General features: G+C 35.8%; 1 protein-coding gene across 1 annotated transcript; it reads left to right on the top strand.

The window, feature by feature from the left end:
- Positions 1 to 8,820: 8,820 nt before the first annotated feature.
- LOC123551221 (lambda-crystallin-like) lies at positions 8,821 to 9,916 on the top strand. Its single transcript, XM_053542088.1, has 2 exons — positions 8,821 to 8,998; positions 9,640 to 9,916. The coding sequence occupies exons 1-2, from the start codon at positions 8,821 to 8,823 to the stop codon at positions 9,864 to 9,866; spliced, it is 405 nt and encodes a 134-aa protein (XP_053398063.1). The 3' UTR covers positions 9,867 to 9,916.
- Positions 9,917 to 15,457: the final 5,541 nt, after the last annotated feature.

Below are 15,457 nucleotides of genomic sequence, written 5' to 3' on the forward strand. Positions count from 1 at the left end.
TGTTCACCATCATAAGCTGACCCTGTACAGCAAGAAACATAACTCCATCCTGCTTTTTGCAAGATTTATGGCCCCTTTTGGACTTAGAAAATATCAGATTTCTTGGTTAAGTTTTATGTTTAGGTCTACTTTTTCTCTTAAACTATCAAAGCTATTGCTTAAAACTTGCAACTCTTGTTCACCATCATAAGCTGACCCCAGTACAGCAAGCAACAAACTCCATCCTGCTTTTTGCAATAATTATTGCCCCTTTTGACTTAGAAAAATCATTTTCTTGGTTGAATATTATGTTTAAAACAACTTTTCTCATAAACTTTCAAAGCTATTGCTTTAAAACTTGCAACAGTTTTTCACCATCATAAGTGGACACTGTACATCAAGAAACATAACTCTATCCTGCTTTTTGCAAGAGTGATGGCCCTTTTTAGACTTAGAAAATCATGGGTAGGACAATATTTCTATTATACAAAAAAAATCAGATGAGCGTCAGCACCCGCAAGGCGGTGCTCTTGTTTTTCAAAGCAGTCTAGCAAAAAAATCCAGCACACAACGATATCTTTTTTTATTGTGCCCCCACAACAGAGTGGAGGGGGCATATAGATTTGGTCTTGTCCATGCATCTGCTCGTCTGTCCGAAGTTTGTGACGTGCCTAGCTCAAAAAGTATTTCATATAAATTGATGAAACCTTGTATGAGTCTTAATCATAATATGAACTTGCACATCTCCTATTTTTCGTTTTGCTCCACCCCCTATTTCCAGAGTTACGGCCCCTGAAATAGTCAAAAATGCACATTTTCATCTTGTGACACACCTAGCTCAAAAAGTATTTCATATAAATTGATGAAACCTTGTATGAGTCTTTATCATGAATTTTCGTCTGGCTCCGCCCCCTGCTTCCAGAGTTATGGCCCCTGAAATAGTCGAAAATGCATATTTTTTACTTTGTGATGCGCCTAGCTCAAGTATTTCAAATAAATTGATCAAACCTTGCATGAATCTTTATCATGATATGAACTTGTGCACCTCCTATTATTTGTTTTGTTCCTCCCCCTTTTTCCAGGGTTATGGCCCCAGAAATAGTCAAAAATGCGCCTTGTGAAGTATTTGATAAAAATTGATTAAAACTTATCATGATCTAAACTTAAATACTTCTTATTTTTCATTTGGCTCCATCCCGTTTCCAAAGTTATGACCCCTGAAATAGTCAAAAATGCACATTTTCACCTAATGACGTGCCTAGCTCAAAAAATATTCGATGTAAATTCAAGAAACCTTGCATGAGTCTTTATCATGATATGACCTTGCACTCTTGGCATTCTTGAGATTTTAATGCTAATTACACAGTTACGGCCGTTAAAATAGTCAGGCGTTCCTACTTTTTCCTACCGTCGTCCGTCGTCGTCATCAACAATTTTGACTGTTAACACTCGAGATGTCACAAATTTGAGAAAATCTTGGATGAGTTCGATATTGGGTCATCTGGGGTCAAAACCTAGGTCACCAGGTCAAATCAAAGGAAAAACTTGTTAACACTAGAAGATACATTTTTGGCCCAGTCTTAATGAAACTTGATCAGAATGTTACCCTCAATAAAATCTTGGACGAGTTTCGTATTGGGTCATCTCGGGTCAAAAACTAGGTCACCAGGTCAAATCAAAGGAAAAGCTTGTTAACACTCTAGAGGATACATTTTTGGCCCAATCTTAATGAAACTTGGTCAGAATGTTAGTCTTGAGGCCAGGTGGGTCAAAAACTAGATCACTAGGTCAAATCAAAGGAAAAGCTTGTTAACACTCTAGAGGCCACATTTATGACTGTATCTTCATGAAACTTAGTCAGAATGTTAATCTTGATAATCTTTAGGTCAAGTTCGAACCTGGGTCATGTCAGGTCAAGAACTAGGTCACCAGGTCAAATCAAAGGTAAAGTTTGTTAACACTGTAGAGGCCACATTTAAGACTGTATCTTCATGAAACTTAGAATGTTAATCTTGATAATCTTTAGGTCAAGTTCGAACCTGGGTCATGTCAGGTCAAGAACTATGTCACCAGGTCAAATCAAAGGTAAAGTTTGTTAACACTGTAGAGGCCACATTTATGACTGTATCTTCATGAAACTGAGTCAGAATGGTAATCTTGATCTCAAGGTCCAGTTTGAATCTGGGTCATGTAGGATCAAAAACTAGATCACCAAATCAAATCAAAAGAAAAGCTTGTTTACACTGTAGAGGCCACATTTATGACCGTATCTTAATGGAACTTGGTCAGAATGTTAATCTTGATGGTCTATAGGTCAAGTTCAAATCTGGATCAGGTGGGGTCAAAAACTAGGTCACTAGGTCAAATCAAAGAAAAAGCTTGTTAACACTGTAGAGGCCACATTTATGACTTATCTTCATAAAACTTGGTGAGAATGGTAATCTTGATGATCTCAAGGTCCAGTTTGAATCTGGGTCATGTCGGGTCAAAAACTAGGTCACTAGGTTAAATTAAAAGAAAAGCTAGTTTACACTTTAGAGGCCACATTTATGACCATATCTTAATGAAATTTGGTCAGAATGTTCATCTTGATGGTCTTTAGGTCAATAGGTCAGGTGAGCGATACAGGACCTTCATGGCCCTCTAGTTTAATTTTTCCTACTTTTTGATGAAAACCTCCTTCTTCTACTTTTTTGCTTGACATAAAAAGGAAAAAAAATAAACAGTCTTTTCATAGTTATATTTGCAGATGATGGACTCTTGATGTGTTGCTGGCAGTTTCTGGAGCCATTTGGTGCCTCCTGCAATAAAATGCCTCATTTCAAGGTACCTATAATCCTACCAAATCATATGTGCACACTGATTCAAGGACAGAAACTGCCAGTCAAGACATCTTGGCTCATCATTTGGTTGCCAGTGTGCAGGCCAGAATCCAGGGCCAGCAGCGGGGGCTTGTGTCCCCAAGTTGGCTGAGAAGTGACCTATACTCATCAAAGATGCACCATACTGTTTTGGCAAAGGAATAATTTAGACCCAGAAATGCACCAGAGGCCACCATTTCATGCCTGTATTTCAAAATTTTCCAGGGGGAGAGCCCCCTGAGTCCCCTGACCCCACTAAAATGAGGGAGTACAGCCACCAGTAAATGTGCCAGAGGCCACCATTTCTTATCTGTATTTAAAAAAAATACAAGGGGAGACCCCCTGACTCCCCTAACATGGGCAAAACAACCCCTCCAATACCTACCTGCTCTCAGCGGTCGCTATGCGCTTTGGCGGTGACATCTTCGTTCTAGACTGGTGCCCCCAGTCAAAGATTTTGGTATATGTGTAGTATTAACGGCTATTAAGGTAAGCATTGCAAATTTTATGTTTATAACCTCCTGCTTTTCCTACTTTTTTGTCCGCAAATCTCCTGATTTTTCCTACTTTTTTGTATAGGGACCTCCTACTTTTTACCTACTTTTTTGCAAGGCCATGCTGAAAGGCCTGAATAGTCAAAATTGTGGATTTCTTGTTTGTGATGCTCATAGCTCAAAAAGTAATGGCCTAGAATAATGAATCTTTTATATAGAATGTTTGTTGAGGCTATACCCACTTTAGACTTCAAACCTCTGAACTATTGCCCCTTATTTCTGACAAATATACCAGTAGGGGCACACACCAGGTCGGTAGGTTCAAAAGTGAAAGTCACAAATGAAGCTCAAAGGTCACATTTGACACTCATATTCCGTGTCTGTGTGCAATGTATTGACTTTAGATTTGGCATATAGGTAGGTTGCGATTGGCAGAGCGCAGAAACTAGGCCAGTAGGTCAAAGATCATGCCACAAATGGAGCTCGAATGTCAAATTTGTCCTTCAATTTTCGTGTGCAGAGCCATTCAAAGTTTCGACTTTAATCTTGTCATATAGGTAGGTGACAATGAGACAATGTGCAGAGTACATGAACCAGGGCTGGTCAGTTTTGTCCGTTATATTTTGTGTCCAGAGCATAGCTTGATAACCGTTCAACCCTTACGAAATGGTCAAAAAACATGCCACGAACATGCCGCGAACATACCTATTCGCAGGAAGTATTCGCGGGATATTCGCTGCTACCGCGATCATGCCGCGATTGATTTGATACTAGTTCGCGGGATATTGGCACGAAGACTATTTGATCGCGGCATGTTCGCGAGAAGAACTTAGAAGATTATAATCTTTTGGTAAACTGTTAATGAAGAGCTTTTATAAGAGCAGGTAATTGCAGATCAATTTATTTGTAACATTATCTGTAAGGTCACAGTATGAGTCTGATAATTTAATTACAACCAGATATTCTGGACATGTTTAGAAGGAAATCTGTGTGCATTACAGACAGTTTTCATTAGTGATTCTTAGAGGTTGATAGGAATATATTCCTTTTTGTGGTAAGTCAGAAAATTTATGTTTAATATCTATACTCATATATCTCAATAAACATAAGGAATTTTGAAAATGAAATAGATATGCTTAAACTTTTGCAGAGCTGACTCAGATTATCTAAAAAGAAATATAAAACTAGCTTATTTTGACAATTTTTAAGCTTCATAAGTCTGATAATTAACATGCAAAACTATGACAGATTTGCAGTGATACATATAACTTATAAGCAGTGTGAAGAAAAAAACATTGGGATGAAATGAAAACATGCACTCAAACGTGTGTTATTGAAATGACAATTAACAGTAAAATTCAAACATATTTTATCATTAAAATTCAAAATGCTCCAAATATGATATGAAAAAGTTCAGACATTGACTATTGAATTTGTTACAACCTCGGTGTTCAAGTTTATTCAATAAATTTATATCCCCGATTCCTATTAATTTATTTGTTTTTGCACTTTTTTTATCTGTACATGCTTTTTTTGCACACAATTTCTGTAGTGATGGTTTTCAGCTAGTTCGCGGCATGTTCGCAGCAACTAGTTAGCGGAATGATCGCAGCAACTACAAATGTAATTCGAGGGATGGTCGCGCGGGAAGTTCACAGCTCTTGTTCGCGGGAAGTTCGCGGCAACTTGTTCGCGGCAAAACTAATTTGCATGTGAAAAGTGAACACCAAACGAACATCCCGCGAACAAATATAACCATTGTATCAGAAGTGTTCCCGGCATGTTCGCCGGATATTCGCGGCATGATCGCAGCAAGTGTTCGCGGCAAACTATAATATTTCTGTAAGGGAAGGCATTGACTTGTAACTTTGCATATAGGTAGGTGGGAATGAGTCTGTGTGTAGAGCACAGAAACTTAGTCGGTAGGTCAATGGTCAAGGTCACAAAATGCGCACAACTTTAGAAGTATTCATGGTGTTTTTTTTTAAACTTGGAATACAGGTGCGTGGTGATGAGGTGATTTGAGGCGGGCAACAATCCACATTACTCCCGCATATTTATTCGAGTGCATGAAGCAGGTAGGCTGGTCAAAGTTACAGCAAGGTCGAATCTGTCCATAAAATTTTTAGTCAAGATCGTAACATCCGAGGTATTGTCATTAAACTTCGGTATGTGGGTAGCTGGCAGTGAGACTTGGTTGGTAGGTCAAATATCAAGGTCATAAAATGAGTTCAAACATGTCCTTTGCATTGGTGTCGAGAGCACAACACAACTTTTTAAACTATTCAAAATCTTAAATTAAACTTGAATAAAGGTAGGTGGTGATGGAGCGATTTGAGGAGTATGGCAATCCAATTCTTGTGCCTTAGTATTCAATCAACGCTGCTGCATAAAACCCGCTGCCGCACTACAACCCCCTCCTTGCTACACACAAAATCCCCAGCTCCCCTCTCACCACATACACAAAAATGTCTTTAAGTTTTACTTCCTCCTCCTCCATCCAGAACTACGGGGCAAGACATATGTCAAAGACTACTTGATAAATATTCGCAATCTATGACGCTTCCCTGACTACTGAACTGTAATAACGTATTTTCTTACAAAAATGCGGAAGAGTACTGGTCAATGCAACGTTGAATGTGGCTGAGATGTTTTTACATTGTAACATACATATTATACCTCTAACGGGATAACCATGTGTACAAGAAGTGGTCTGGGAGCGACACGTCAACTCGAATGCGTCAGCTTTAAAGCAGCATGCCTCCAGATCGTTCGACAACAAAAAAAAAAGTATATTTTTTTAGATATCTTGAAATAAATGCTATATTTCTTAAGAAGGATTTAAAACTTAATTACTGACAAATGTTATGTTCACACTGGCCATAGCTTTATCAGATCAAGTGGTTCCAACGTTGTTTGAGCGGTGAATTTTACGCCGATCAGATGGAGAAATATGGCCGATACTACAAATTTCCGGCATTGTAAGTATGATTTAAAGGAATTTCTACCCGTTAAATAACGAATCAAATGAGAACGATGGGTGCACCTGGAGCGCAAATGTATATATGTTTTAGCACATATGTCCGTTTAGCTGAGATTTGCACCGTTTATTCAAACACTTATGTACAGTCCGGCGGGGAAGGATATTTTTGACAGTTTTTGACAATGTCGCATCAAATTTAGCGTTAATCGGGAACAAGTAACTGTTAAAACACTTTTTTATGTAAAGGGCTACCTCTTAAAACAATGTGTGTGAATTTTCATAGAATTACTCATGGTTATTTGTGAAATATCGGCCAAAAACCTAATGCAACGCCGTTTCGAGTGGGTCGCTATGCAACGCAATCAAGTGGATACCGTTCTCTGTCTTACTTGCGAAGTCTTATCCGTCTTAAAAAAACAGTCATTGAAGCCTAACAATGAATAAAGTTAGAGAGTTTTATATTATTATAATGATTCCGCCATTTCTAATATATTATACTTTTACATTTTTATGCTTAACATTTAACATATTTTTGCGGACATTGTCAAAAAACATCAACGCAGAAACATAAAAAAAATCTCTTTAAATCAGTATAGTTACAGTTGGTTACTTTTTTAGTCCCTTAAAACCAATACATTGCGATTTCATTTCTGATTTGTTGTGCACTTGAGCTGTTCATACAAAATAAATAAAATTTGGCCCATGATAAAAGTATTGATCAGTTGTTTGTACATATTTTCATTCGTATTCCTGTGGTAGCGTTCATTTATTTTCAAAGAGATATATCACAGAGGATGTTAAAATTGGCCACTGAGGAAAAGACAATATTTCATTTGTCCTCCATAAAACAGAAACGACGTAATAAACCTCTATGGTCGCCGTTTAAAAATGAAAATACAAATGAAATACAGACACCAATAAAAGAAAATAAACGGACCAGCAATACTAATAGAGATGTGCCACAGTTGTACTATTTAACTGTCTCTTACCAAAGAAGAAAAGCGATGTTTGCCAACGGGTACTTATTCTACTTATTCGAATTGATAAGAGTTAAAATATTGTAAAATAATGTATCTTTTGCTTCAGAAAGTTGTCTCAGGATAGCCTTGTCGCTTGCATTGTCTAAAAATCTGTCTCTTCCTCTGCTAATTCTTCAAACATTTCATCACATAAAACTCTCACTTTTAATACCTTATTGTGAACAGGTTTTTTTCTTGATATTTTGGTGCTTGAAGTTGGAATTAGCAGTATTTTCGGTTGTTTTTTTTTAATTTTTATTCACTTTGAGGATATGGAGAAAACGCTCTTAATCGTTTGTTTAATGACACATCTCTATTAGTATTGCTGGTCCCGTTTTATTTTCTTTCATTGGTGTCTGTATTTCATTTGTATTTTCATATTTGAACGGCAGCCATAGAGTTTTATTACGTCGTTTCTGTTTTATGGAGGACAAATGAAATATTGTCTTTTCCCTGGCCAATTTTAACGTTCTCTGTGATTTATCTCTCTGAAAATAAATGAACGCTACCACAGGAATATGAATGAAAATATGTACAAACAACTGATCAATACTTTTATCATGGGCCAAATTTTATTTATTTTGTATGAACAGCTTAAATGCACAATAAATCAGTAATGAACTCGAAATGTATTGGTTTTAAGGGACTTAAAAGTAACCAACTGTAACTATACTGATTTAAAGAGTCAACCCGATTTTGGTATGCTGTTTAGTAACATTCGTGGAGGAGATAAATATCCGTGAACTGGTTCTAATTTTTACGAACTATTACTATTATTTACTTGGTGATATTGTTCGATGTTCATCCTTGCTTTATGTTTTTGTGTTGATGTTTTTTGACAATGTCCGCAAAAATATGTTAAATGTTAAGCGAGCATAAAAAGGTAAAAGTACAATATATGAGAAATGGCGGAATCATTATAATGATATAAAACTCTCTAAATTTATTTATTGTTAGGCTTTAATGACGGTTTTTAAGACGGATAAGACTTCGCAAGTAAGACAGAGAACGGTATCCACTTGATTGCGTTGCATTGCGACCCACTCGAAACGGCGTTGCATTAGGTTTTCGGCCGATTTTTCAGAAACAACGCTGAATAATTTTATGGAAATACACACGCTTTGTTTAAAGAAGTAGCCCTTTACATAAAAAGTGTTTTAACAGTTACTTGTTCCCGATAAACACTATATTTGAGGCGATATTGTCAGAAACTGTCAAAAATCCCCTTCCCCCGCCGGAATGTACATAAGTGTTTGAATAAACGGCACAAATCTCAGCTAAATGGACATATGTGCTAAAACATCGACACATTTGCGCTCCAGGTGCACCCATCGTTTTCATTTGATTCGTTATTTAACGGGTAGAAATTCCTTTAAGTCATACTTACAGTACCTGAAATTTGTAGTATCGGCCATATTTCTCCATCTGATCGGCGTAAAATTCACCGCTCAAACAACGTTGGAACCACTTGATCTGATAAAGCTATGGCCAGCGTGATGAAGGCAATTTTGTTTTCAGAAAAGTATAATAGAGGAAGTCTGTTTTATTGTTTTCAGGATGGTATAATAGACGTAGAAGGTTTAGACAAGGTTATGAGTGCAGGATTAGGACGGAGATATGCTTTCATTGGACCGATAGAAACAGCTTACCTCAATGCTGACGGTAAGTATTGAAATTGATAACTGTCTATATCTTCCGATAGTAAATCAGTCACGATTAACGTCTCCTTTGATACCACGCAAATATGAACTTAAAAATTTCAAACCTTCGCGAACCCTCCCCAAAGCCAAAATCCAGGATCCGCCCAATGTTCACGAACTCTCCACAAGCCTTCTCAGATATCCAGGATCCAATCAAAGTTGACGAACCCTCCCAACCCTTCCCAAATCCAAAATCAATGATCCACCCACCCACTCCCCGTGTTTAAAGATATTGTTAAATAGCATAGGTTTAGTACACATTATATTCTAAAGTCACGATAAAAAATACAACGTAATTATAATATTTAAAAATAAGATACGATTTGATTGGATACGATAAATTATTGCAGTCCTGGCAATGAAGCTTAGACTGGCATCAGTCGTTAGAGTACTCCAAAACAAATATCAATGTTTTGAAAAAATTACAATATCTTTTATCTCTGATCCGAGATGAGCCTGGAGAGAAAATTTTTCCTGAGAAAATATCGGTGTCACTATGTAGAAAGAAATTAACATTATTACAGATTATTTGATCTCAACAGATTTTGTAAATCTGCCTGAAGCTTTGCATTGTTTTATTTATTCAGTCTCTTTTTTTCTAAGGGATGTACAGTTATTCAGAACGCTACGCCACGATTTTTGAAGGTGTTACGGCCACATTCAGAGAGCCAGATAAGTTTGATGGACCAGTCCTGGATCAAATCCAGTCCGAGATGGAACAGCTGGTTCCTATGGATACGTTACAAGCCCGCAGAAACTGGAGAGACAAGCGTCTAGCAGCCCTTGCTCAGTTACAGAAAAGAATGGACATTGAAGATGAGAAAAAATGAATTTATGATAGTATAACACTAGATAACGTTAATTAAAAGAAAGAAATTTGCTTGTTTCGTTTCTTTGTTTATATTTATACTCAGTTTGCAGTAAGATCTATTCTATACTCGTGATCAACAATTAGGTTAAGTTTGCTATCCCTTTTTTGATTGCATGATTTTACCAATTCTGTCATACGGATAAGAGATTTTGGGATTTCATAAAGTACCTGATATAAAAAAAAATATATCTCAAATTTTTTAACAGATTCTCGGTGTGCGACAGCAGACAACAACTTCAGCACTTTTTTGTGAATTAGTCAGACCATGGCCAACATTCCAATACACTGACCAGTAGTTTCGGCAAAAGTAGTCTCCCTTGAATATACACGGATCGCGGACCCGATAACGTTTATCGATAAACAGTTTTACTATAGATTTGTATAGGAAAATATATTTCAAACATTAAAAACGTAATTTTATCGTTATTTAACAAAATTTTATAACCTCGTGAAGTAATCTTCATTTTTTGCCCTTTATTTCAATATATTTTTTATCGATGTGATACAAAAACTTATTGCTTCCATTTTTGTTTGAAGTTGATGACTATGGTTTCTATGTATTTCTATATAGAAATTTTGAAAAGGTCGGTTATGTCAGGTTTTAAAAGGCTATAAAAACATTTTCTATCAAAATGACATTATTTTATAACCTCGTGAAGTATTCTCCATTGTCTGAACATTGTCTGGGTAATTTTTATTTTAAAATTGAATTATGACAAATTGCTTCCATTTTAATTTGAAAATGAAGTAATCGCAATCTTGAGCACGCTTTTCACAAATATTTACTTGACGGTACGACGACACAAGGCAATGCTTATCAATGTGTTGCATATCTGTTCGAGCATTTTATTTATTTATTTACTTATTTATTATGATTAAATGTAAAACTTTTTTGAATTGGCAAACTTTAAGTCACATCTGTAATTGGAAAATAAATTGGTCTTAAAAAGTCCGCATTAAATTAAAAAGGCAATTAGAATTAATTCTATGTAATTGCTTTACAAGCTGTGTGCCGGTATAATTTTTGACGATATTACAATAAACTGTTCAATAATTGAAACATTTCGCGAAAATTTTGTTATGTATGTGCCTAAAATATTACATACAACCATGGCTTCTTAACGTTCACTGATCACTGCGTGAACGTTAAAGTATAAATTACAAATTAATGAATGATGGTCATATTAACTGTGGTGATAATTTGATTTATTTACCCGTGCGTGCATTTCAGTAGAAGATGAAAAAAGGTACACTTTACGAAACTTATTATTCAAATTGAAAAAACAGAAAAAGAACAAGTATATATTTATCAAATACAATAATCACTTTCACCGGTATATGACCTTTTTCATTATCATGATATTGGCAGAAATCTTTTATGAAAACAAAGACATTTTTATAACTATATTATTATTCTACATTCCATAAAGGAAAATTAATTCCTACTCTACAAATCTTCATGGTCCACGGGGACCCCTGTTGTGCAAAATTGCCCATCAATTAGCGACTATTACATAATCGCTGATAAGCAGCAGATAAGACGGCGATTTTAGGTTGGTTTATCGTGTAGGACACCTCTTCACAAATGTTTTATGGTCTTACTGCGAATATTGTGAAACAGTGAAGTTTTATTGTAATACAATACTTTTTAATAGCAAATAGATACTTTAGGTTAATTGTAAAATGTAGGATAGTATGTGTTTTAGACACTTATAAAATGTGTTGTTTTTTTTTAACAAATGTATGTATAATATAAATGTGCACAAAGATGACTCAAATGAAATGTTGAACTTATATAGTAGTAGATCTAGGCATTTAAAAACACACATGACACTAGAAATTGCCAAAATTTATATCTTCTGTGTTTAATTCAGTTTAGGTTGTATTGTCCAGCTGTTCGAAACTATTCTGGAACAAACTGCTTAACCGTCACCTAAATTTCTTTTATAATTTTAAACACCCATCTAAAATTTTATGCAAAAAAGTATAATAAGTAAAAAAAAGTACATCTGTGATCAATTTGCCGATAAATAATTTAATAAATAAATATCTGTTTTATAAGAAGATATATATAGCAGAACATCTCTACTTTATGTCTCAGTTGATGATTTTTATTACAGACGTATTTTGGGGGTAATAAGCATAGCCTGGGGTGTTTATCTTGTCTCCATCCGGTGTATTCGCAAAGGTCCATAAAACATCACGCGTAAAACACTTAAAGTCAATATGCAGTAATTGTCAAAATCGAAATTTTCAGGGCGATAAATTAAAAAAAAAAATAACTCGAGAACATAATTTTACAACATTACATTTCACAGCAAAAAGGGGAAAGGCTTTCAAAAGGGATTTGAAAGAAAAGGAATCGTTTTGTGTGATGTTTTATGTATATCCTTTACCACTGAAAAGTGACATTTTTTATTTTTATATTTTCGGTCCATGCATTCAACGAAACTTATAACTTCACTCAGCATATACAGGACAGAAAATCAACATTACATACGCATGATAAACAAATATTTTACTGTAAAATCGTACATTTTACTTATTGTTTAAAGGTCCAATACTAAGGAAAGTGAACATTTTAATTTCTTTTAAAAAGCACAGAAACTATTTCATTTTATTGGAAAATGAAAGTTGGTATGTAGAAATTCGAAATAAATCGCAGTATATGTACAATTATTTTTCTATGAAGTATGAAGAAAGTTAAAAAGACCTGGGGGGTCATTCTGTCGATTCATTGAAATTTCAACATAATACACATACATTTCTTTGAGTTCCAAAGATCTTCTGTAAATTTTGACCTGCAAATCTTCATTATTTAGTGTCTTGCAGAAGTCTATGCACTGGCTATGAAAAAAATTGCCAACTCACTTTCCCTTAGTAATGGACCTTTAATATAATACAATTATTTATAACTCCTGGAACAATGTCGGTATCTAGCAAAGTCCATAAAATCAAAGAGTTATAAAAATAAATGTTAAAATACAATTAATTACAGTAGCTTAAAGATGTGTTATATTCTGCTTTAATTTGCATACTTCAATAATTCTGTCTAACCAAGATGCGTTGCTCAAAAATGTAGAGCCGAGCTTACCTATAAATGCCAAACAGCAGGTTTATCGATAATTTAGTGTAAAGGGAAACAACTACAACGGCGCACAAGGCAAAAAATCAATACCGACAAGAGTTGCGGTTCTCGTATATTTCACGCTCAAAGTTGGGGATGTTCCTTTGTCGGTCATGCGTAAAGTTAGAATTATTAAGTATTGGTACAGGATCACGAAATCTCTAAACCCTTTATTACATAAATTGATGTTTTTAACCGATGCAAATAGAATATTAGTGAATAGTTGGTAAAAAAATGTGAAAAGTTTGCTGTCTGATCTAGGATTTTCATACTTATGCAATTATAATGATATTAGTGTTGTTCAAATAAATGCAGTAATACAAAGAATATTTGATCATTATTTACAACACTGGCATTCAGAACTTAGTACATTTTCAAAATCAGAAAGTTATAGATCTAATGTCTTTAAAAATGACTTTTGCCAAGAAAAATATTTATCATGTATTGATAATATAAAATATAGAACAGCTTTATCCAGATTCAGATGCTCCGCGCATAAGTTGGCAATCGAAGAAGGAAGATTCAGAAATACTGAAAGGAGTCTGCGATGATGTTAAAATGTAATATGCATCGAATTGAAAATGAATATCATTTCTTATTGGTTTGTCCTTTTTATTATGAGTTGAGGAAACAATATTTGCCAAAAATATTGCTGTGTATGGCCTAGTGTTCATAAATTCAAATCTCAAAGAAATAAGCTTGTAAATTTAGGAAAAACCACTCGAGTTATTATGTCTCCCACCACACAGTGTGTGTGTGTGTCTGTCTGTCTGTCTGTCACAAATCTTGTCCGCACTCGTAATTAAGTCGGACAGCAAAATTGAACAAAATGTTTGACAGTAAGTCCTCGGCCATGTTCGATAACTAGCCAAATTGGTCCTGGCACTTTTGAATTATGGCCTTTGAATAACTATAGGAACTACCCGCCCAAACCATTTTGAATCACTTTATGATTAGGCAGTTGTGGGGGACAAGCCCTTTTCTCAGAAGCAGCTCTAGTTCTTTATAATGTAGTATTTAATCGATATTATTGTAGCGAATCTTGCAGAAAAGGTGAATTTAACGGGTCACCTGAAGATTTAGTGAACTGATAATCTGTTGAAAAATGGTGTAAAACCCACCACCATAAACTGTGTCTGTTAAGTGTATATATTAAGGTAGTTTGCCCACTTGAAAACCCAGAAGTAATGGCATAATGTCATTTATCCTGAAAACGTGGAATAAAACCTGGACTTGGAGTAGGGAAATGTAAATCATTTATGAAATTATGGCAGTCAGTGACCTTTATTACAATGGCAACTTTGCTACTAGTATCTCAAAAGTTATAATATTATATTCCTCACTTTATCTTTGCATATCATTCAATTTTTCATGGAACAATTCATAATTGTATCAGGTTGAGGGTCGATATAATGCACCTGTCAATATTTTGCCCGCCCAGGGGGGCGGCGGGCCGACCCGGGGGAATTTGACATTTCACAAATTTTGTTGTCTAAATCCCCACCCTAGGGACAACCTTTTTTGTCTAAATCCCACCCTAGAGCCTGGTTGGTACATCAAATGTTTGTCAAATCCCCGCCTGTCGGGAATGGACTTCTGTCTAAAGTCCCGTGTATGCCGGCCGCTCCCCCGGGCGGGCAAAATATTGACAGGTGCATAAGTATCTTACTACAATAAATGAGTTAATCCTTTGGTAAAAAATTGTCTATGATGGCCCTCTACTATTAAAGTAGAAAAAAACAACGTTCTATGTGATGGCGCATGCGTCTGTCTGTCCATCCGTCATATCCGTCCCGAGCATTACCATTCAAGGTATTGACTTTAAACTTGGCATATCGGAAGATGGCGACGAGACGATTGGCAGAGTACATGAACCAGGTTGGTAGGTTCAAAGGTCAAAATAACAAACGGAGCTCAAAGGTCAATTATGACCCTCATATTTCATTTCCAGAGCATAACGTTTTAACTGCTCAAGGTATTCACGTATTGACTTTAAACTTGGCATATAGGTAAGTGACGATTTGCAGGGCGCAGGAACTAGGTAGATAGGTCAAAGATCGATGTCACAAACGGAGCTCGAAGGTCAAATTTGCCTTTCATATTGGTCTCCAGAGCATAGCTTAATAAAGTATTGACTTTAATCTTGGTTTTTGTGCATAGTACATTAACCAGGGCTGTAGGTCGGAGGTCAAGGACAACAGCAAGGTCAGTTCTGTCCGTCATATTTTATGTCCAGAGCATAGCTTGATAACCGTTAAAGGTATTGACTTTAAACTTTGCATATAGGTAAGTGGGAATGAATGTGTGTACAGATGCAAAAACTTGGTTGGTAGGCCAAGGTCACAAAATGAGCCAAACTTCAGAACTATTCAAGGTGTTAACTTTAAACTTGGAATACAGGTGCCTGGTGATGAGGTGATTTG

Source organism: Mercenaria mercenaria, chromosome 4, assembly GCF_021730395.1.
Source record: "Mercenaria mercenaria strain notata chromosome 4, MADL_Memer_1, whole genome shotgun sequence".
Lineage (NCBI taxonomy): Eukaryota > Metazoa > Mollusca > Bivalvia > Venerida > Veneridae > Mercenaria > Mercenaria mercenaria.

Excerpts from the sequence above, each read along its gene's own strand:
- LOC123551221 (XM_053542088.1), top strand. The coding sequence starts at position 8,821 with ATGGCCAGCGTGATGAAGGCAATTTTGTTTTCAGAAAAGTATAATAGA. Across the intron at positions 8,999-9,639 it reads AGCTTACCTCAATGCTGACG|GGATGTACAGTTATTCAGAA; the intron begins GTAAGTATTGAA and ends TTTTTTTCTAAG.